This window comes from Pseudophryne corroboree, chromosome 5, assembly GCF_028390025.1.
Source record: "Pseudophryne corroboree isolate aPseCor3 chromosome 5, aPseCor3.hap2, whole genome shotgun sequence".
NCBI lineage: Eukaryota > Metazoa > Chordata > Amphibia > Anura > Myobatrachidae > Pseudophryne > Pseudophryne corroboree.
The window spans coordinates 180,824,720-180,847,996 of NC_086448.1; the positions used below are offsets into that span (position 1 = coordinate 180,824,720).

Below are 23,277 nucleotides of genomic sequence, written 5' to 3' on the forward strand. Positions count from 1 at the left end.
CCTCAAATAATAGTCATATATGCCAGTTTTGACAGCTTTATTTCAAAGCATCCATTGCAGGCTCTATGGAGCAACAGCAAATAGGAAGACCAAATAAGAAACCACCTTGGTTGAAGTGCAGGGCTGTGTCAAACGTAACCCCTGAAATCAGGTTCCATGTGTTGGAAATCACTGGCCAAAGCATTAGGATGTCAAACATGCTAACATGTGCTACGATGCAGCTTGTACACGTAAAACGAAGTACAGTACCAGGGGCATAAATTCTTACCAGGTGCCCAGAGTCAAAATAGTACATGGTGCCCCCCCCTCCTAGCCTGTAACCACTTGCTTTCCCCACGCTCGTCCCCTCCTTTACTTACTAAAACACGCTTCTCCTTATATGGTCATTCAAAAACTTTAATATTTATTGATCATTGTAAAAGGGACAAAAGCAAAGTTTTTAAAAAATAAATTAAAGTTTTGGTTATTTTTCGATATAGAGAATCAGAAAATAGTCATTAAAATATAGACTCCAAACATTTTTTGTTGTTGTTGACCAGTGTAATAAATAGAGCCCTAAAAGTTGTGGGTTTTCTTAACAATTAATGCACGTTAAAAAAAAATTGCTTTCCTTTTTGTCATCATAGAAGACATAACAGCAGAGCTATCACACATTCCAAGACTCTTCAGCTCAAGGAGCTACAAAGTGGGCTTGTAAGCAAAGACAGCAGTCACCAGTGATTGCAGCAAATCACTATGAAATGAGTGGAGAGAGATCTGTCCTAGTTTAGCAGCCCCCTTGGCATTGGCGTTTCTATCATGGGTGCAATGTGTGCAGTGCACGCGGGCCCCTGTGTCCAGGGGAAGCCCACACCACACACACTGCGCCCATTTTGCATATACATACCTTTCTGGAGTCCCACGACTAGCGCTACAGCCACTGCCTTTGCGGCAAAAATCCAACCAAATATGGCAAGCGCAGTTCAAAATTTGTCACCGGACCATGGGAGGCGCCATGTTTCCGGAGACCTGCGCATGTGCAGTAGACTCCAGCTCAATGCCTGAGCATACGGCGCTGTGGAGAGGAGGGGGCCCACCCAGAGTCTGCACACGGGCCCCCTCCTCTCTTAAAACGCCCCTGCAACTTCATCTTTCCTCCTAGGTACCCCCTGACAGCTGGACCCCGGAAGCCAGTGCTTCCACTGTTTCTAGAAGTTACGTCACTGTTCAGTACACTGCATACAGTGTCTTAAGCATTTTGTTTCTGGAGAAGAAAAGATAAGAACAAAGTGGAACCTTACCAGTAATGTGCTGTTGTTTTTTTAAATTTTTCTATTACCTTGCTTTTTTTTTGCAAAAAAACCTAAAAATAAGATTTTACTTACCGGTAAATCTATTTCTCGTAGTCCGTAGTGGATGCTGGGGACTCCGTAAGGACCATGGGGAATAGACGGGCTCCGCAGGAGACATGGGCACTTTAAGAAAGAATTTAGATTCTGGTGTGCTCTGGCTCCTCCCTCTATGTCCCTCCTCCAGACCTCAGTTAGAGAAACTGTGCCCGGAAGAGCTGACAGTACAAGGAAAGGATTTTGGTAATCCAGGGCAAGATATATACCAGCCACACCAATCACACCGTATAACTTGTGATAAACTTACCCAGTCATTCAATCCTGATGCAACTATAACATAACCCTTATTGCAGCAATAACTATATACAAGTATTGCAGAAGAAGTCCGCACTTGGGACGGGCGCCCAGCGTCCACTACGGACTACGAAAAATAGATTTACCGGTAAGTAAAATCTTATTTTCTCTAACGTCCTAGTGGATGCTGGGGACTCTGTAAGGACCATGGGGATTATACCAAAGCTCCCAAACGGGCAGGAGAGTGCGGATGACTCTGCAGCACCGATTGAGCAAACCCAAGGTCCTCCTCAGCCAGGGTATCAAACTTATAGAACTTTGCAAACGTGTTTGAACCTGACCAAGTAGCCGCTCGGCACAGCTGTAATGCCGAGACCCCTCGGGCAGCCGCCCAAGAAGAGCCCACCTTCCTAGTGGAATGGGCCTTAACTGATTTTGGCAGCGGCAATCCAGCCGCAGAATGAGCCTGCTGAATCATGTTACAGACCCAGCGAGCAATAGTTTGCTTTGAAGCAGGAGCACCAAGCCTGTTGGAAGCATACAGGATAAACAAAGACTCTGTTTTCCTGACGCTAGCCGTTCTGGCTACATAAACCTTCAAAGCCCTGACCACATCAAGCAACTCGGAATCCTCCAAGTCAGTAGTAGCCACAGGCACCACAATAGGTTGGTTTATATGAAAAGATGAAACCACTTTCGGTAGGAATTGTGGACGGGTCCTCAATTCTGCTCTGTCCGCATGGAAAACCAGATAGGGGCTTTTATGTGACAAAGCCACCAATTCTGACACACGCCTAGCCGAAGCCAAGGCTAGTAGCATGACCACCTTCCACGTGAGATATTTAAATTCCACCGTTGTGAGTGGTTCAAACCAGTGGAATTTCAGGAAACTCAACACCACGTTAAGATCCCAAGGTACCACTGGAGGCACAAAAGGGGGCTGAATATGCAGCACTCCCTTTACAAACGTCTGAACTTCAGGTAGAGAAGCCAGCTCTTTTTGAAAGAAAATGGATAGGGCCGAAATCTGGACCTTAATGGAACCCAATTTTAGGCCCAAAGTCACTCCTGACTGTAGGAAGTGAAGGAAACGGCCCAGCTGGAATTCCTCCGTAGGGGCATTCCTGGCCTCACACCAAGCAACACATTTTCGCCATATACGGTGATAATGTTGAGCTGTCATGTCCTTCCTAGCCATTATCAGCGTAGGAATAACCTCATCCGGAATGCCTTTCTCTGCTAGGATCCGGCGTTCAACCGCCATGCCGTCAAACGCAGCCGCGGTAAGTCTTGGAACAGACAGGGTCCCTGTTGCAACAAGTCCTGTCTTAGAGGAAGAGGCCGCGGGTCCTCTGTGAGCATTTCTTGCAGATCTGGATACCAAGTCCTTCTTGGCCAATCCGGAACAATGAGTATTGTTCTCACTCCTCTTTTTCTTATGATTCTCAGCACCTTGGGTATGAGAGGAAGAGGAGGAAATACATAGACCGACTGGAACACCCACGGTGTCACCAGTGCGTCCACAGCTATCGCCTGAGGGTTTCTTGACATGGCGCAATACCTCTGTAGCTTTTTGTTGAGGCGGGATGCCATCATGTCCACCTGTGGCAGTTCCCACCGACTTGCAATCTGCGTGAAGACTTCTTGTATATGGCCCTTAGTTCCAGGATGTTGATGTGAAGGCAAGTCTCCTGACTTGACCACAGACCTTGGAAATTTCTTCCCTGTGTGACTGCTCCCCACCCTCAGAGGCTTGCATCCATGGTCACCAGGACCCAGTCCTAAATGCCGAATCTGCGGCCCTCGAGAAGGTGAGCACTCTGCAGCCACCACAGGAGAGACACCCTGGTCCTGGGGGATAGGGTGATTAACCGATGCATCTGAAGATGTGATCCGGACCATTTGTCCAGTAAGTCCCATTGAAAAGTCCTCGCATGGAACCTGCCGAAGGGAATGGCCTCGTATGATGCCACCATCTTTCCCAGGACTCGAGTGCAGTGATGCACTGACACCTGTTTTGGTTTTAATAGGTTTCTGACCAGTGTCATGAGTTCCTGAGCTTTCTCTATCGGGAGATAAACCCTTTTCTGGTCTGTGTCCAGAATCATGCCCAGGAAAGGCAGACGAGTCGTAGGAATCAACTGCGACTTTGGAATATTTAGAATCCAGCCATGTTGCCATAACACTTCCAGAGAACGTGCTACACTGATCAGCAACTGCTCTCTTGACCTCGCTTTTATGAGGAGATCGTCCAAGTATGGGATAATTGTGACCCCTTGCTTCCGCAGGAGTACCATCATTTCCGCCATTACCTTGGTAAATATTCTCGGAGCCGTGGAGAGACCAAACGGCAACGTCTGAAATTGGTAATGACAATCCTGTACCACAAATCTGAGGTACGCCTGATGAGGTGGATAAATGGGGACATGAAGGTATGCATCCTTTATGTCCAGAGACACCATAAAATCCCCCCCTTCCAGGCTTGCGATGACCGCTCTGAGCGATTCCATCTTGAACCGGAACCTTTTCAGGTACATGTTCAGGGATTTTAAATTCAATATGGGTCTGACCGAACCGTCCGGTTTCGGTACTACAAACATGGTCGAATAATAACCCCTTCCTTGTTGAAGGAGGGGAACCTTGACCACCACCTGTTGAAGATACAATTTGTGAATTGCAGTTAACACTATTTCCCTCTCGAGGGGGAAGCTGGCAGGGCCGATTTGAGGTATCGGTGAGGGGGCATCTCTTCGAATTCCAGCTTGTATCCCTGAGACACAATATCTATTGCCCAGGGATCCAACTGGGAGTGAACCCACTTGTGGCTGAAATTTCGGAGATGCGCCCCCACCGGGCCTAGCTCCGCCTGTGGAGCCCCAGCGTCATGCGGTGGATTTTGTGGAAGCCGGGGAGGACTTCTGTTCCTGGGAACCAGCTGTGTTGTGCAGCTTCTTTTCTCTGCCCCTGCCCCTGGCAAGAAAGGACGCACCTCGGACTTTCTTGCTTTTCTGTGATCGAAAGGACTGCATTTGGTAATACGGTGCTTTCTTAGGCTGTGAGGAAACATATGGCAAAAAATTTGACTTTCCAGCAGTAGCTGTGGAGACCAGGTCCGAGAGACCCTCCCCAAACAATTCCTCACCCTTGTAAGGTAAAACCTCCATGTGCCTTTTTGAGTCGGCATCACCTGTCCATTGCCGAGTCCACAGGACCCTTCTGGCAGAAATCGACATAGCATTTATTCTAGAACCCAGTAGACTAATGTCTCTTTGAGCATCTCTCATATATAGGACAGCGTCTTTTATATGCCCCAGGGTCAATAATATAGTATCCTTGTCTAAGGTATCAAGTTCCTCAGACAGGGTGTCCGTCCATGCTGCTACAGCACTACACACCCAGGCCGACGCGATCGTCGGCCTCAGTAAGGTACCTGAATGTGTATAAATGGACTTCAGGGTACCCTCCTGCTTTCTATCCGCAGCATCTTTGAGGGTAGCCGTGTCCTGTGACGGCAGGGCTACCTTCTTGGATAAGCATGTTAAAGCTTTGTCCACCCTAGGGGAGGATTCCCAGCATAACCTGTCCGTTGGCGGGAAAGGATACGCCATAAGAATCCGTTTGGAAATCTGCAGTTTTTTATCTGGAGATTCCCAAGCCTTTTCACATAACTCATTTAGCTCATGTGAAGGGGGAAAGGTCACCACCTGCCACTTTTCCCCATACATATGAACCCTCTTGTCAGGGACTGGGGTTTCCTCTGTGATGTGCAACACATCCTTAATTGCTATAATCATATACCGGATGGATTTAGCCAATTTTGTCTGTAACTTTGCATCATCGTAATCGACACTGGAATCAGAATCCATGTCGGTATCTGTGTCAACAATTTGGGATAGTGGGCGCTTCTGAGACCCTGACGGCCTCTGCGACATAGGATCAGGCTCGGGCTGAGACCATGACTGTCCTGAGGCTTCAGCTTTTTCCAACCTTTTATGCAAGGAATTAACATTATCATTTAAAACCTTCCACATATCCATCCAATCAGGTGTCGGCGCCGTCGGCGGAGACACCACATTCATTTGCTCCCGCTCTGCTTCCACATAGCCTTCCTCGTCAAACATGTCGACACAAGCGTACCGACACACCACACACACAGGGAATGCCCTTTTTGAAGACAGTTCCCCCCACAAGGCCCTTTGGAGAGACAGAGAGAGAGTATGCCAGCACACACCCCAGCGCTATAAACCCAGGAATAACACAGTAACTTAATGTTAACCCAGTAGCTGCTGTTATATTGATTTTTGCGCCTAATTATGTGCCCCCCCTCTCTTTTTACCCTCTTCTACCGTGTATCTGCAGGGGATAGCCTGGGGAGCTTCCTCTCAGCGGAGCTGTGGAGAAAAAATGGCGCTGGTGAGTGCTGAGGAAGAAGCCCTGCCCCTCAACGGCGGGCTTCTGTCCCGCTTAAATATGTATTTTCTTGGCGGGGGCTCATACATATATACAGTGCCCAACTGTATATATGTTCACTTTTGCCAAAAAGAGGTCCAAATGCTGACCAGGGCGCCCCCCCCCCCCCCTGCGCCCTGCACCCTTACAGTGACCGGAGTATGTGAGGTGTGTGGGAGCAATGGCGCACAGCTGCAGTGCTGTGCATTACCTCAGTGAAGACCGGAGTCTTCTGCTGCCGATTTCGAAGTCTTCTTGCTTCTCATACTCACCCGGCTTCTGTCTTCCGGCTCTGGGATCGGACGACGAGGGTGAGATCCTGTGTACGATCCCTCTGGAGCTAATGGTATCCAGTAGCCTAAGAAGCAGGACCTAGCTTCAGAGAGTAGGGCTGCTTCTCTCCCCTCTGTCCCACGATGCAGGGAGTCTGTTGCCAGCAGAGCTCCCTGAAAATAAAAAACCTAACAAAATACTTTCTCACAGCAAGCTCAGGAGAGCTCACTGAAAAGCACCCAGCTCGTCCGGGCAGAGATTCAAACTGAGGTCTGGAGGAGGGACATAGAGGGAGGAGCCAGAGCACACCAGAATTTAAATTCTTTCTTAAAGTGCCCATGTCTCCTGCGGAGCCCGTCTATTCCCCATGGTCCTTACAGAGTCCCCAGCATCCACTAGGACGTTAGAGAAACTATCCTTTCACGGTTAAAATACAGGGGGTTATTCAAGTATGTTAGCGACCCCAAAAAGTTACCAATTGAGCAAAACCATGTTGCACTGCAGATGGGACAGATTTCACATGTGCAGAGAGATAGGATTTGGGTGGGGTGTGTTCAAACTCTAAAATCTAAATGGCAGTGTAGAAATTAAGCAGCAGGTATTTGCCATGCACAGAAATAATATAACCCACCTAAATCAAAATCTCTCTGCACATGTTACATCTGCCCCACCTGCAGTGCAACAGTTTTGTCCAATTGCTAACTTTTTTAAGGCCCACTGTTCCAAATATTAGGGAAATGTTTTATGTTGCAGATGCATGATGTCCACTCAAGTGGACATGTGTATAACTTGTTTCATTTAATAATTAAAAAATACTTTTTTGTGTTTTTATAAACCTTGAAGACTAATAAAAACATTAGGTTATCATAATTCATGCATGAAAGGAGTAATTGATTACTTTTCATGCAGAGAATGGTTTATAGGTTTAATAAATAGGCCCCTAGTTCTTAAATCAACACCCTAGGCAGAGGGGAATCAGTCACTTGCATGGTTATCACCTCTTCCAGTACAGATCTAAAGTAACAACAAAATTTAGGCCTCCAATGAGTTCTACCTCAAGTTTGTAGGTATACTTTTAAGATCAAAACATGTCCTTCAAATGAACCGCATTTCATAGCTTGCAGGATAGTTCATAACAACAACAAAGCGAACACAGCCCATATCAGTGCAATAAATCCATATAAAGCTTGTAATACACCAAACTAATACAATATTCTTCTTCAGTATGTGGTGACTGATGTATAACTTTACAAAGGAAACATACAGAATACAAATTAGGTCTTTTGAGAAAGAAATCTTACATCCTGAAAATATTGTAGATGTTAAGAAATGCTCTCAGAAAAGATCTGTTCCCATTACACATGATGAGTATAGTAGCCACTTAATTGGCTATAGAATGAAAGAAAGTGACACATTGTTCTGTTGAGCATTTTAGAGCCTTCATGGAGAAAGTAAAGGATTTGCCCAATATATATTGTCATTGCTTATTTAGCAAAAATTATACACTTGTTCTCCTCTGTTCCAAGAAAATATATTATACAAGGACAGAAATGGCAGGATTTATGTTCTGGCATCCGTGGTTGCCAGCTAAACATAATGGATTACAGATGGCCTTATAAACAACCATATTACATGAATAATTGTAAAAAGGAGTCATTCATCTAAGTGTAAGTGAAAGAAGGTTACGCTCCTGTAGAGACCTGCACAAACAGTGGGGTAAATTTAATAAGGTGGGAGTTTATTTTAGAAATGGTGATGTTTGCCATAGCAACCAATCAATCAGATTCTACTTAACATTTATCTAGTTGCTTCTAGTAGATAATAGAAAGAATCTGATTGGTTGCTATGGGCAACATCACCAATTCTAAAAAAAATATCCCACTTTAATAAATGTATTTGTTTATTGGAAAGGGTGCAACGTTTATTAAAAAGCTTCTCACCCACTAATCTACAAGACCAAGTTCAAATGTTGAAGAAATCAGGTAAGACTAATGGGTAGAGTTACTTAGGCTTCTAGAGCAGATAGGTGGTGGTGTTGCTCAAAGCACTCCAGCATTTTCTAGAATGCAATAGAGAAATGATAGCTAGAATCTGATTGGTTGCTATCGGCAACACCACCACTTTTTATTTTTTAGAAACTTTAGTAAACCTACCCCCTAGACAACATTGTGCGGACTTCTTGATCCCAGGGAGATTTTTGCCTGGGAGACCTTGGCTATCAAATAATACTAATACAGTGATTATTTTGTAGCTATAGTTGTGTTGCTTATTTTATTGACAACAGTTTTGAAATGTGTTTGCCAAACTATAAGCTTACTGTAACTATAACATTATTGTATACATTTACTTTCAAGTCTAAAAAGTTGTCTATGGTCATTAGATAAGGGAATCAAATAGTCAATTGATAGGCAGATCCGGGAAAACAAGATTTCCAAAAAAATTGCTTAAATCTTACAGATAATTGTTTAAGGGTAAATATAATTCTCAGAGATAGTAGCTTATCCAATCATATCATGCCATGATTACTGTGCAGACGCAAAGGGGGTTTAGAAAGAAAAGAAAGCTATTCGGATGCCGTTATTCATAGTCATTTCAATCAGGCATCTAACCACCTTGTATGATGACTTCATGCTGATTTAATTGCTTGCTGTACTGTTATACTCTGCTGCTGCTTCTAGAGGCTTGGACGGCATACAGCTTCATAGAAGAATCCATTCATGTTTAAAGTCAATTCATATTTCAATACAGTTTAAATCCAACAGTCTGAAGTTTTTCAGCTTTGGAAAGAAGCCATTTATTTTTTAACCACTTAACTGGCATGGTTAGATCACATACGAACGCATCGCCCCATTGTGTCCCCCAGTTATTCACGAGGAGATTTGTTCTGCAGATGTGCATAATATAATATTTAAATATTAATAATTATAGAAAACAATAAGAAAAACAATGTTAACAGTTTTGAAGCAAAAAATCGTCAGTTAAGTGGTTAAAGATTATTTGTGCAATATTGTTATATGTATAGCACATTTGTTAGACTGCAACATTTTAAGCTGTGGATATTTGACATGTGTGACGCCTTGTACTTTTTCAGGCAATTCATTATCGTTCACAGTAAGGACATGGGCAAGAACTTTAGCCAAGCCTTTTGATACACATTAGTAGTTTGGGTTAAACATATATATAATTTACTTACAAAGTGTAAATTCAAATGTAAAATATGTGTGCCTTGTAAATGGATACATGCACACTATGCCTCTGTGAACTATATTTAAGGTTACACGCAGGAGCGGTTATTGGTGCGGGCAAGCAGTGCATGTGCCCGGGGCGTTGCGGCCTGGGGGCGCGGCCGCAGTCTCCCCGCAGGCACCGCCGCCTACCCGCACCCCGCTCCCTGGCTGCAGCAGACGCCGTGGGCTGTGTGGGCGTCCGCTGCAGCCAGCTCCAGTGATTGACACTAGAGGTCATTATTGACCTCTAGTGTCTGTGCGGCGCTGCTATGGGAGAGACGTCATGACGTCTCTCCCAATGAGAAGAGCCGCGGGAGGCCAGATGGAGCAGCAGTAGCAGCGGTCGGAAAGCAGGAGCGGGGCAGTGGTAAGTATTGTTTTTTTATTTTGGTGTGTGTTTGTAAGCGGCTACTAAGGGGCACAGCAACAGGGGGCACAACTACTGTGGGCAAAGCAACAGGGGGCACAGCAACAGAGGGCACAACTACTGGGGGCAAAGCAACAGGGGGCACAGCAACAGGGGTCACAACTACTGGGGCAAATCTACTGGGGGCATAGCTACAGGGGGCACAACTACTGGGGGCACAGCGACAGGGGGCACAACTACTGGGGTCACAGCAACAGAGGGCACAACTACTGGGGGTAAAGCAACAGGGGCACAACTACTGGGGCAAATCTACTGGGGGCATAGCTACAGGGGGCACAACTACTGGAGGCACAGCGACAGGGGGCACAACTACTGGGGGCAAAGCAACAGGGGGCACAGCGATGGGGCACAACTACTGGGGCAAATCTACTGGGGGCATAGCTATAGGGGGCACAACTACTGGGGCAAATCTACTGGGGGCATAGCTACAGGTGGCACAGCTACAGGGGGCAAATGTACTGGGGGCAAATCTACTGGGGGCTCAACTACTTGGGGCAAATCTGGGGGCACAGCTACTGGGGGCATAACTGTGGCCACGCCCTTCCCATATGAAGCCACGCCCCTATTTTTAAAGCACCTCTCCGGCGCGCACTAACTGTTTTGCCATGGGGGGGGCAGTGGAAACTTTCGCACTGGGCGCCACAAGGTGTAGAGACGGCCCAGATTACATATATTATAATATGCATATTGCTGAAATTACCTGCGTGAAAATAAAGAATGAAAGCATGCATACAGATGTGTCCTCATACGCAGGTGAGCCAACAGGTCCTGCGCGACCATGCTAGCACCAGGCAGGGAGACTGTGCTGATTCATTTGCTATGCGACACTTGTATATCTGTGTGCAACTGAGTCTGAACCTGTATATATTTTACTAAGATACAGCGGCAGTGGCTTTATTCCACACCAAGTTCTGTTGTGCTCTGTAAACAGACTCAGTTGCACACAGATATACAAGTGTCGCATATCAGGTTAATTAACACAGTCTGGAAAAGAGAAAAAAGAGTGTATCTGCACACTATACGCACAGTCAGTTATTTGTATCGACTAGATGGACCCCATTGAGATATCTCACTCTAATACTAGAGGTAAGCTGTGGGGGTGCAGCCCATATGCAACTCAATTTAATGCAACCAAAAAAGGGGAAAAATGGGGGGAGGGACTACAAGTAGTTGCTTAGTTGGGCGCACAAATGAAATTCATATTAATTTTATTACCTTTAAAACTTAGCTTTTATTGCTTCACCTTCTAAAATGCCCCCTTTATATGGGGATTACACAGCAAAACATAGAGGTTAAAATTGATACCTACAAACATAAACGTGAAAAGAAAGAATATAAGTGTGAAAAGATTTAAAAGGCGGTACTTCCACTATTACTCTGGCAAGGTGTAGGAACAGAGTTGTTTATCTAGCACATAAGTGTCTCAAATACATTGAATGGGAAACCCTCTAATATAGTGCAATTTTAATCATGCACGGGACAGGAAATAATTCTCTGGGTGTATATGCTGATATTACAGATTTATAAATGCCATATGTTGACAGGTTCAAATGTGAGGACTCATTGTAATAAATCACTGCTCTGAATCCATTGTGTGTTTGTTTGTGTTTTCACTTATGTAATCAAACTTTAGTGTTCATTGCATCAATGTAATGCACACATTCAATTGATATTCTGTGTCACCAAAATATAGTGAGATGGACAGAGATAAATATTGTTGGGGTGAGATTTCTTTTATTCACATATTCATCATACTCCCTGAATTGATATGGGTAACGAGCTAATCAGTCTCGCGGTTGTCAGTGTCTCTAATTACACTACTGTTATCACTGAAATGCTACAGTGGTCTGTATTTCCTGTGCTATATAGCAGGAAAATATCCGTTACAATGATTTTTATCTCAGACTCCACCTGTGTTTAGATATGTTGTATCAGGATATAAGAGTCAGTACTTTTGCTAAACGTATCCCTGATTTGTAGCAATAGTGCAATGTGACAACCTGTGTTTACTGTTTTGTAGCACAGAATAACTATTCGTTACTAAAGATCTTTCTTCAGATTACAACCATGCTAATTGCGGTATATCAGAATATATTAACCAGTTCCCTTCCTTTGCGTGTCACTCAATCATATACAAGGGCTGGCAATTCTACATAATCATTTGTACCATTTCAGGATATTAATATATGTGTGCAATTAAGAAGCTTAACAGAGCGATGTTATTATGATATTAGTGTTGCATTACCAACTATCATACTAAATCTGACACAATGGCTAGACTCTGCTGACAATCTCACAGTGCTGCTGCTGGCGGCAACAGCACGTGTTAATCACTTGGATACAAAGTTACCCAGAGAAATTGTATACAATCTATGTGCTACCTAATGCCCTACACTGACACTTGTTTAATTATCCTCACTATGCGAGGGTGCCAGTGGAGGACTGTTAGTATATCTTTCTACATAAATAATTCTACACCATTGCTTAATTAAGAGTGTGGAAGGCCGCCGAAATTTCGGCGGCCTTCCACACTCTTAATTAAGCAATGGTGTAGAATTATTTATGTAGAAAGATATACTAACAGTCCTCCACTGGCACCCTCGCATAGTGAGGATAATTAAACAAGTGTCAGTGTAGGGCATTAGGTAGCACATAGATTGTATACAATTTCTCTGGGTAACTTTGTATCCAAGTGATTAACACGTGCTGTTGCCGCCAGCAGCAGCACTGTGAGATTGTCAGCAGAGTCTAGCCATTGTGTCAGATTTAGTATGATAGTTGGTAATGCAACACTAATATCATAATAACATCGCTCTGTTAAGCTTCTTAATTGCACACATATATTAATATCCTGAAATGGTACAAATGATTATGTAGAATTGCCAGCCCTTGTATATGATTGAGTGACACGCAAAGGAAGGGAACTGGTTAATATATTCTGATATACCGCAATTAGCATGGTTGTAATCTGAAGAAAGATCTTTAGTAACGAATAGTTATTCTGTGCTACAAAACAGTAAACACAGGTTGTCACATTGCACTATTGCTACAAATCAGGGATACGTTTAGCAAAAGTACTGACTCTTATATCCTGATACAACATATCTAAACACAGGTGGAGTCTGAGATAAAAATCATTGTAACGGATATTTTCCTGCTATATAGCACAGGAAATACAGACCACTGTAGCATTTCAGTGATAACAGTAGTGTAATTAGAGACACTGACAACCGCGAGACTGATTAGCTCGTTACCCATATCAATTCAGGGAGTATGATGAATATGTGAATAAAAGAAATCTCACCCCAACAATATTTATCTCTGTCCATCTCACTATATTTTGGTGACACAGAATATCAATTGAATGTGTGCATTACATTGATGCAATGAACACTAAAGTTTGATTACATAAGTGAAAACACAAACAAACACACAATGGATTCAGAGCAGTGATTTATTACAATGAGTCCTCACATTTGAACCTGTCAACATATGGCATTTATAAATCTGTAATATCAGCATATACACCCAGAGAATTATTTCCTGTCCCGTGCATGATTAAAATTGCACTATATTAGAGGGTTTCCCATTCAATGTATTTGAGACACTTATGTGCTAGATAAACAACTCTGTTCCTACACCTTGCCAGAGTAATAGTGGAAGTACCGCCTTTTAAATCTTTTCACACTTATATTCTTTCTTTTCACGTTTATGTTTGTAGGTATCAATTTTAACCTCTATGTTTTGCTGTGTAATCCCCATATAAAGGGGGCATTTTAGAAGGTGAAGCAATAAAAGCTAAGTTTTAAAGGTAATAAAATTAATATGAATTTCATTTGTGCGCCCAACTAAGCAACTACTTGTAGTCCCTCCCCCCATTTTTCCCCTTTTTTGGTTTAATTAACACAGTCTCCTGATATATCACATTGGGGGAAAAGATGCAGAATCGCACGGGACCTGTTGGCTCACTTGCGCCTCTCATCACATGGCGGATTACATACGTAATGCCGCTGGCTGGGATGCCGACTGTCAGTATCCCGACTGCAGCATCCCGCCTGTCAGAATGCCGGCAGCGGGGTTAGCAGTGCTCGCCACAAGTTCTATTCACACTCTATAGGTGCCATTGACACCCATGAGTGGAACTAGCCCCTGTGCGCCGGTATTCCGGCTGGCGGCATTGCCAGCTTGCGGAATCCCGGCGTCGACATCCTGACCGCTGAGATCCCAACAGCCGGCAAACTGAACAGATCCCCACATGGCATATTGAGGCTAGTTGTATGAGGACACATTTGTACTGTATGTGCAAAAGGGGCATTTTACATTCAATTCAAAATAGCCTTCTAGAAGCAGCGGCTCGGTTGTTATTGCAAGGGGTACAATTACTAAGCATCTCATGAGTTACTGAACTCAAGACCACCGATGGGTCACACTTTTGAACAGAAAATGCCAACCTGATTTTCCCCCAGTTAACTTATACAAATGATATTTTTACTAAACTCTGAGTTAAGAACCGTCACAATAATGAGGTCAAGCCTGTCCCAAAAAAATGACCTGCCTTTTTTTATTTCATATATTAAAAATATAGAAGCCTGCACAGATTCTTAGAGGTAAATTTACTAAAGCTTCTAAAATTGAAAAGTGGTGATGCTGCCCATAGCAACCAATCAGATTCTATCATTTCTCTATGGCATCCTAGAAAATGACTGGTTGCTATGGGCAACATCACCACTTTTCAATTTAGAAGTTTTATCAATTTTATCCCTAAGAATCCATGCAGCCCTTTTAAAGCACACCAGGTTTATGGAAGGATTGCAGTGGGATAGGAGTATAGAAATCAATGAGGATCAGCAAAGGATTATGGGGGTCATTCCGAGTTGTTCGCTCGCAAGCGGATTTTAGCAGATTTGCTCATGCTAAGCCGCCGCCTACTGGGAGTGAATCTTAGCATCTTAAAATTGCGAACGATGTATTCGCAATATTGCGATTACACACCTCGTAGCAGTTTCTGAGTAGCTCCAGACTTACTCGGCATCTGCGATCATTTCACTGCTTGTCGTTCCTGGTTTGACGTCACAAACACACCCAGCGTTCGCCCAGACACTCCTCCGTTTCTCCGGCCACTCCTGCGTTTTTTCCGGAAACGGTAGCGTTTTTTCCCACACGCCCATAAAATGGCCTGTTTCCGCCCAGTAACACCCATTTCCTGTCAATCACATTACGATCGCCAGAACGATGAAAAAGCCGTGAGTAAAAATCCTAACTGCATAGCAAATTTACTTGGCGCAGTCGCAGTGCGGACATTGCGCATGCGCATTAGGCGGAAAATCCCTGCGATGCGAAGATTTCTACCGAGCGAACAACTCGGAATGACCCCCTATCTTTAGAAGGCCAAAATGACCATTAGTAAATGCTGGACCCACCATCTATCTGCAGCAATGTCCATGGGTTTTCAAGCACCTGCAAACCTACCGCTTAGTAAGTTTACTTCCAAGTCTGATACTTCACTAGTGTACTGAAACAAAATGCAAATAACTTTTTTATTTTATTTCACGTAAAAATCTGGAAGCATGTTGATAATATTCACACTTCTGTCCACCAGAATTGTCATACCGAAGATCAGGAGTCAAACTATGTGAATCCCAATCCAGAACTGTAATTTCTTAAAGAGGACCTGTTACTAAGGAATGAAAAGTAAGGTGGGTTCCCCTATGTGAGGGACGGATCTGTGAGGTGGATTAGGTATGATATGCCGGCGTTCGGGATGCTGGTGGTCACAAGACCAACTGCGGCCTCATGATTGGGAAAATCCTGACAGGGACTAGGTAAGAATACTTACCTTCCCCCAATGCCCCCCTAACCCTCCCTTTCTGCAGCCTAAACCTAACTCCCCTCCCCCTTCCCCATCACAGCCTAAACGTAACCCTCTCCTGACCGGATCCTTGTGAGGTATAGAGGAAGAAGGCATAGGAGAGAGCTATCTATGCTGACAGCCCAATATTTCTTCCATGGTGTGTTTTTAGACTACATATGATCCTGGGTCCACTTACTTTGTTTTTTTGTTATTCTAAGTTTCTACTGGGGATAAAAAAAAAATAATTACAATTACTTAAATTATTTTACACCCCTATATTTAGTAAAGGGAAATTATATCTATGAGACATTATTAATTAAATTGTTTAGAAAGTTTCTAGGAGAATTTATTTGAGTGTATTTTTTTTTTTAATATAAGCATACCCGCGGTAATCAAAAATTGGGCCAGAGGTAAGCAAGGTGTTTTTTTTTTATCTCACTAAATCTCGTTCCCATTTTAATCCCCCCCAGGTGTCTAAAACGTTTGTTATGTAATAAACAAAACTACTGGGTCTTTACTTACTATAGATATACTGTATCATGTCCGGTATATGCTTATTGGCGACTAGTATATAAATAGACCTGGAACACGTCAGCTGCCCCACCCCCTCACCAGCTCATTTACAGGAGTAACCAGCGAAGTCTTGTGACACATCCCACCTTATACTTACTGCCATAAAGGATGACATTCCTCACATAAAAGCTCCATATTAAATCAGACATATTCTTGGACAGAAACACAAGTTGGTAAACGTTCTTATAGACTTACCATTCAAGCACATCTCATAAGACTTGCAGAGGTCATCTTCAAATAAGCAGCCTAAAGAGGAGAAACAGCTGTTAGTATAACTGTGAATAAGTGAACAGTATCAATTTTCACAGTTACGGACATAAAAATACTGTATGTTAATTAATATACGTATTATCTTATCATCGCAAATACAACAATACTTATTTATTGATTCTTACAAGTATAGGTGTTGAGGTGAGGTTACCAGATGTGAAGATCTACGTCCTGTACTGAAGGGGGTGTCCTGTGGCCTGCACTGACGTTAAGGGGATTTCATTTTCATTTGTAAATGACCAGAAAACCTTTTGGAATTTGGACATATTTATCTCTGGATCAGTCCACTCAGGGGTTATACACAACAGTGGCAGGCTGGCCGGGGGGTAGTGTGCCATCTGCCACCAGGGCCACTACATCTTTCTGCATTGAGGGCTACTAGAGCACACTGCACACACATCCTTGAGGGCTGGAAGCAAGTGCTTGGCAGAGTGTTCCTCCCAATATCTCTGATTTTGTTTATAGGATAGTTACAGTGTCCTGGCAGCATCCTGGTCATCAGTCACATTCTTCATGCTGGACTTGTGCTGTTGCCCCTCCTGCACCTGCTTCCCCTGTACCCAGCTCTGGCCCCATCTCCGACACAATCAGTGGCTAGTTAATTTCTGTCTGTGAGCAGGCCCCTCTCCTCTGACTTACATTAGCCAGCGTCTCACCTCCTGCTTCCTATGTTCCTCCCCTCTGCCATCATCTTCCTCTCCTCCCTTCTTGCTCATCTTCCCATACATCCTCTCCCCCCACCTCTCCAAAAGCCTCGCCCCCTCGTGGTACCCCCGACCATAGTTGACTACATGCATTTTAATAAGGTTTCTTGTGGCCACTTACAGTATATTGAACCTTTTGTAAAATCCTGAATAATATCAGTGTCTTAAACAAGTAGCTCTTACCAACTTTGGGGCTCATTTACATTTGAATGTAAGTCATTTTCAGGACATGCCTCTCCGGTGTACCAGCACACACAGTGGTGTCGAGAGAGGGAGGGAGAAGGTACAAATTACCTGGGCCCAGGTCTGATAGAGGGGCCCAGTGGGGGCCCAGGTCCATGCCTTCTTTGATTAGGCCATGCCCACTGAAAAGTACCTGGGCCCAGCCAGGCTCTCTACTGCCCTGGCTGGGAGGCATGCCATGCTCCTGTGAGTGGGTGCTTCACATGCCCCCAAAGAGGAGTTGTGAGTGGGTGCTTCACATGCCCCCAAAGAGGAGTGGCCATGCCCGCAGCATGCTGTGGCCACACCCCTTCCAGTGGGGGCAGGGGGCACAGAAAGTTGTAACAGGGCCCAGGATTTCTCTTGGCTGCCCTGAGTACACGTCTGCGCTGATAGGTGTTACCTTAACAATCTCCCTGAAATGCTTTTTCAAAAGTAGGAAAGTATGCCCCTCACCCACTCCCCATACAACTGGAGCTGCAAAAAGGCACATTTTGCTCCTCAGGAAACTGGTAATGTTGGTGACCCCACTAAAGCAAGTCTACTTGTTCAGTTTGCAGTGTAGAGATGATCTGCATTTGCTGAAGATGTACAACATCAAATCTATTTTATTATTCTGCCTAATATATGGCATACAGTATGTAATGTCACTGGCTGAAGGATAACCCAGTCCCTTCTCCAACATCACTTCCCCTCTCCCATCTTGTATTTCTTACATACTGTACACACACACACACACACACACACACACACACACACACACACTCTGTGTGCCGGTTAACGAGTGTAACCAGAGGCGCACCAGGTTGCCAGGTATACAGTATGTGTGCATCACCCCTCCTGTTTCCACCTCCTCGCATCCCTCAGATCACCATCTCTATATTCTTACACCACTCATTCTCAGACGTCTTCGTACCCATAGAACGCCGTGGGAGTGGTCCCTGCGAAGTACTGACTTCCAGGCTTATGTTATGACCCAGGAGACTGGTCTGGCTGCATAAAACAGCCCATAGGGTTCTATAGGCAACACCTGGAGCTTAATGCATGGGGTTTCCTGTGCCACTATTAACGGCAGATAATGGGTGTGATCCAGATTTAAGGCAATGCACATTTCAGTGGATGCAGAGATCCATATCATTGCAGGAAGGCCTCTTGTACCAGGTATGGAGTTGGTGCAAGTCATGCGCACTGATAGTAATAAGGACTGGAGAACGTCACTGTTTGGGGTCCTGAGGACCAAATTGAGAACCTATGATTTAGAGCAGGCATTCCCAACCTAGGTCCTCAAGGCACACTAACAGTCTAGGTTTTAGTGATATCCATACTTGAGCACAGGTGAGTTAATTAGTCCTGTTATTTTGATTTAACCATCTGTGCTGAAGCCTGGATATCACTAAAACCTGCTATGGCCTTGAGGACAGAGGTTGGGAATGCCTGAGTTAGAGAATCCATTTTTAGGCAGAGACTCTCCTGAAATCATTCACTAATAGGCCAATTTCTTAAAACACACCAATTTCTGCTAATGCTGAATGAAAATTTTTAAAACCTACACATAGCACACAGACCAGGATTTGCTTGCAGTGACACTAGATGCAGACAGATGCATTTTTTTACATGCTATTACAACCTGTGGGGATCCTCCGAGTCTAGTAACCACAGTCTTTATTACCATAATGAGCCTGATGCACAAGGTAATTTGCTCAGAGCTGTAACTAGACATTTTGGTGCCCTGTGGCAGAAAGATAATTATTGAGTGCCTGCATCCATCCCCCCTCCCCCCCTCCTATTCATACCTAAAATAGGGCCAGTGCAACACTGCGGCCGGCGGGTGGGACAGCGGGACAGTCCCAAAAAAACGGGGCTGCCCCGCAAAAATCGGGACAGTTGGTAGGTGTATATATATATATATATATATATAATATATAAAAGTACACACACACTCACACATATAATGAAAAATTATTAATTCAGCCTGTTAAAGCTATACAAGTGGTGATTTAGTCTAGAAATTCCTTTCACTTATATTTTCCCTTTACCTATATAATGAGGCACTCTGTACAACATTGCCTTATAATTAATTTTCTACAATAGTCTCCTTTTTTTCTAAACTGCAAATTCATGTAAATTCAGTTATACTTGATGTATAATTGATGTATAAAATGTATATGTATGGTAGCTTTGCTGCTGTTACTGTGACATCGCACACCAAGCCTGTGACATCACTAGCCTGTGACATCACAATGCTTCATCCTGTAACATTCTATCTATAGCTGCTGAAGTTTCCAGTTACCATGCAGGAAGACAGGTAGGAGGAGGTGAGTCCTACATAGCAGGGTAAGATGGAGGGGGGTAAGGAAGACAGAGTGCAGTATAGTCAGCTGAAAGGCAAGACAAGATAGACAGAACAGGGAATACAGGTACAAGGACACATAAATAGGAGAAGCTCAGGAAGGAATGACATATTTAGGAATAAAAATGTAGCGTTACAGGAATAAAGAGGGCAGTATGGAGGATAAGCACACATACAGGGGATGCAGATAATTCTATATGAGGCAGGATCTTGCTTTGGGATGAAAAAGTAAATAAAATAGATAAATGGCGAATTGATCAATTTTAAAGTATGTTTGGTTTAAGGAAAACTGGTAAAGTGGTTGACTCATGGACATTTTATTGTACGTCTATTTCTATTGTACTTAAACTAGTACTATGCTTAAGGATAGTCTTTTGTGTTTTTTCATTATCTGGCAAAGTTCTGGCAAAGAGATTTGCAGAGTGTCGGGTGACCGGCAAAGAGATCTGCAAAGTGTCAGTTGAAGACGACGGGAGGGGTCGCAGAGGCAGCAAGGACTGGAGGATAACATACAGGAGGTAAGTTACCATACTTGTGTAATTGTGTATGTGGTGGGGGGAATTGTGAGCACAGTACAAAACAGAGACTATGGTGGGGTAGAGTGGAAAATACAAAACATGCAGAAGGGGGCAGCTCAGTATACGACATACAGATGGTGTGGGATCAGGGGAAGGGGCGGTGCTGGGGTGTTCGACGCCCCCCTGCAAACTATAAATTTGAGCCCTCCCATACTTTCTAAAGTGACAGCAAGCTGCCTGAAAAGGGTGTGTGGTCTCACAAAGATGGGGCGTGGCCACACAATAGAACTCTCAATTTAAATGACACCACACAATAGCACAATCTTATTCACATTACACCACACGTAGTGCCTCTGATTCATAGTACGCCACATAGTAGTGTCCCTTTTTCACATTACATCACACAGTAGCGCCCCCTAGTCATGTAATGCTACACAGTAGTGCCCATTATTCACATGATGTGCACAGTAGTAGTGCCACTTATACACATAACGCCCACAATAGTAGTGGGGAGCCTATTTTTCTCTGTTCGTTTCCCGTAATGTCAAAACTGGATAAGCAGCTCCTCTGGAGATAGTGAAATGGCTGACAGATATACGATAATCATCCCTGACATGCGGGGGGACGCCCAGCACAGGGCTAGTCCGCCACGCATGTCAGTCCGCCCCCACCCACCCCCCGCACAAATACAAAAGCATCGCACAGCGGCGATGCTTTTGTATTTGTGGAGTAACTCCCGGCCAGCGTAGCTCCTGCGGCTGCCCGGGAGTTGATCGTCGCTGCCACTGGTAGCAGCGGCTGCGTGAGACGTCACGCAGCCACCACGGTCCGGCCACGCCTGCTTAACGCCGCCATCCAGCCCCCTCCCACCCTGCAAACGCCTCTGACTGTCAATCAGGCAGAGGCGATCGCTACTGAACAACGATAAACTGCAGCGAGCGATCGGGTCGGAATGACCCCAATGGGGCCTGATCCAGATGCGGATGCAAAGCTGATGTTGCATGCAAGTGGCTTAATGCTTTTTCACTGCGCATGCGTGTAAGCTGCACTGCACACAAGGGGCCTAATTCAGAGTTGATCGCAGCAGCAAATTTGTTAGCAGTTGGGCAAAACCATGTGCACTGCAGGCGGGGCAGATATAACATTTGCAGAGAGAGTTATGCTGCATTCACACCGCAAATGCCGGGTCCTACCCGGTAAGACAAACGTGTACTTACCGGGTGGGATCCGGCATTTGCGCTCCGTTGCAGGCTTCCCGACCCGGCAATATACCGGGTCGGTTGCCATGACAACGGAGGCCGCAGCAGCAGCAGGAGCGGGGGTGGAGGCGGCGTCGGGAGATGAGCTCATCTCCAGCGCCGCCTCTCCCTATCTTGTGAATGGGAACCGTGTCGCATCGACACGGCTCCCATTCACACCGCACCTGACCCGGTAATCAACCCGGGTAAAACCCTTCTTTTTTACCGGGTTGATTTACCGGGTCAGGCGACCCGCTAAATCGCCCAGTGTGCTTTCACATCGCACACTGACCCGGTTCGACACGGCAATATGCCGTGTCGGTACCGGGTTATTTGTGCGATGTGAAAGGGGTATTAGATTTGGGTGGGGTGTGTACAAACTGAAATCTAAATTGCAGTGTAAAAATAAAGCAGCCAGTATTTACCCTGCACAGAAACAATATAACCCACCCAAATCTAACTCTCTCTGCAAGTGTTATATCTGCGATCACTCTGAATTACCCCCAAGATGCGATCAAGCTCACATAGAGGATCCCATCGCAAAGTTACTGACAGGAAGTCAGCATTTGGGGTGGTAAAGGGGGTGTCTAACGGTACACAGGCGTGTCAGTTCTGTTCAACCACCTTTCTGTGCGCGTGTATAAATTACCCATTGCGACCTGTGTATCTGCTGGAGAGCCCTGTGTCTAGGAGACTTTACTCAGCCTACAATTGCTCAGACTCACTCAAGGTGGACTGCAATGCAATTGCGAATGGCAACAGATTGTAGCAACGTTAACAACCACAATTGAATTAGGCCCACAATTACACCATTATATTTTACTATTTTACTGCATTTAACAATTAAGGGGTCAATTTAATTAGGTGCAAGTTTGTCTTACACCAGCCGCACTTTCCAAAAGCCCAAACTCGCTCAAACATGTCCGCAGCCCTATCTGGCCACAGAGGCTGCGAGTTTGGGTGCCGTTGCCAGTGTTGAAACATCACAGCAATGGCAACTCGTACCTTATTGAATTGACCCCTAAATGTTAGCAATTTATAGCTTTTATTATTTACTGGTCAAATTTATTTTCTGAAGGTACCCACTTATTACTATAAGAAAGAATGTATCCTTCCCAATGTGTGTATTGTATAAAAACAATGGGCCCTTTGGGTTAACTGTCCTTATTTTAGGCATTTTCCATGTCCTTAATAGTTAGAGTAACATATTTACATAGAGAGATTTTTCTCTCTACACAACCACACCACTGTTTGCAGTTTGTCTCTCTGCTTGTTCATCCACTAACTATATATTTTTTTTATCTTATCCTCTTAGTCTACACAGCAGTTGACCTTTTGGCAAGTATAGGCAGGTATAGGTAAGCATAGTACCCCTCCCATTACCTATAGCTCCCAGGGGGAAGGGGGGGGGGGGGTTTAGATTGAGACTGCGGTGGGGGAGAGGTTAGGGTTAGGCCATGGTTAGAGTGGGTTAGGGTTAGGCACCCCGGGGGTGGTTAGGCTGCAGGGGAGGGAGGGTTAGGTTTCGGCAGCGGAGACGGAGGTTAGGATTA

General features: G+C 44.6%; 1 protein-coding gene across 2 annotated transcripts in view; it reads right to left on the reverse strand.

The window, feature by feature from the left end:
* PTPRN2 (protein tyrosine phosphatase receptor type N2) overlaps positions 1-23,277 on the reverse strand; it is a 1,612,706-nt gene that overhangs the window by 1,310,903 nt on the left and 278,526 nt on the right. Inside the window, exon 2 of one of the 2 annotated variants that reach the window (XM_063921907.1) lies at positions 16,618-16,668. The exons of the other annotated variant lie outside the window; for it this stretch is intronic. Coding sequence (XP_063777977.1) covers positions 16,618-16,668 — 51 coding nt within the window. The remainder of the gene's footprint in view (positions 1-16,617; positions 16,669-23,277) is intronic. 2 annotated transcript variants of the gene reach the window in all.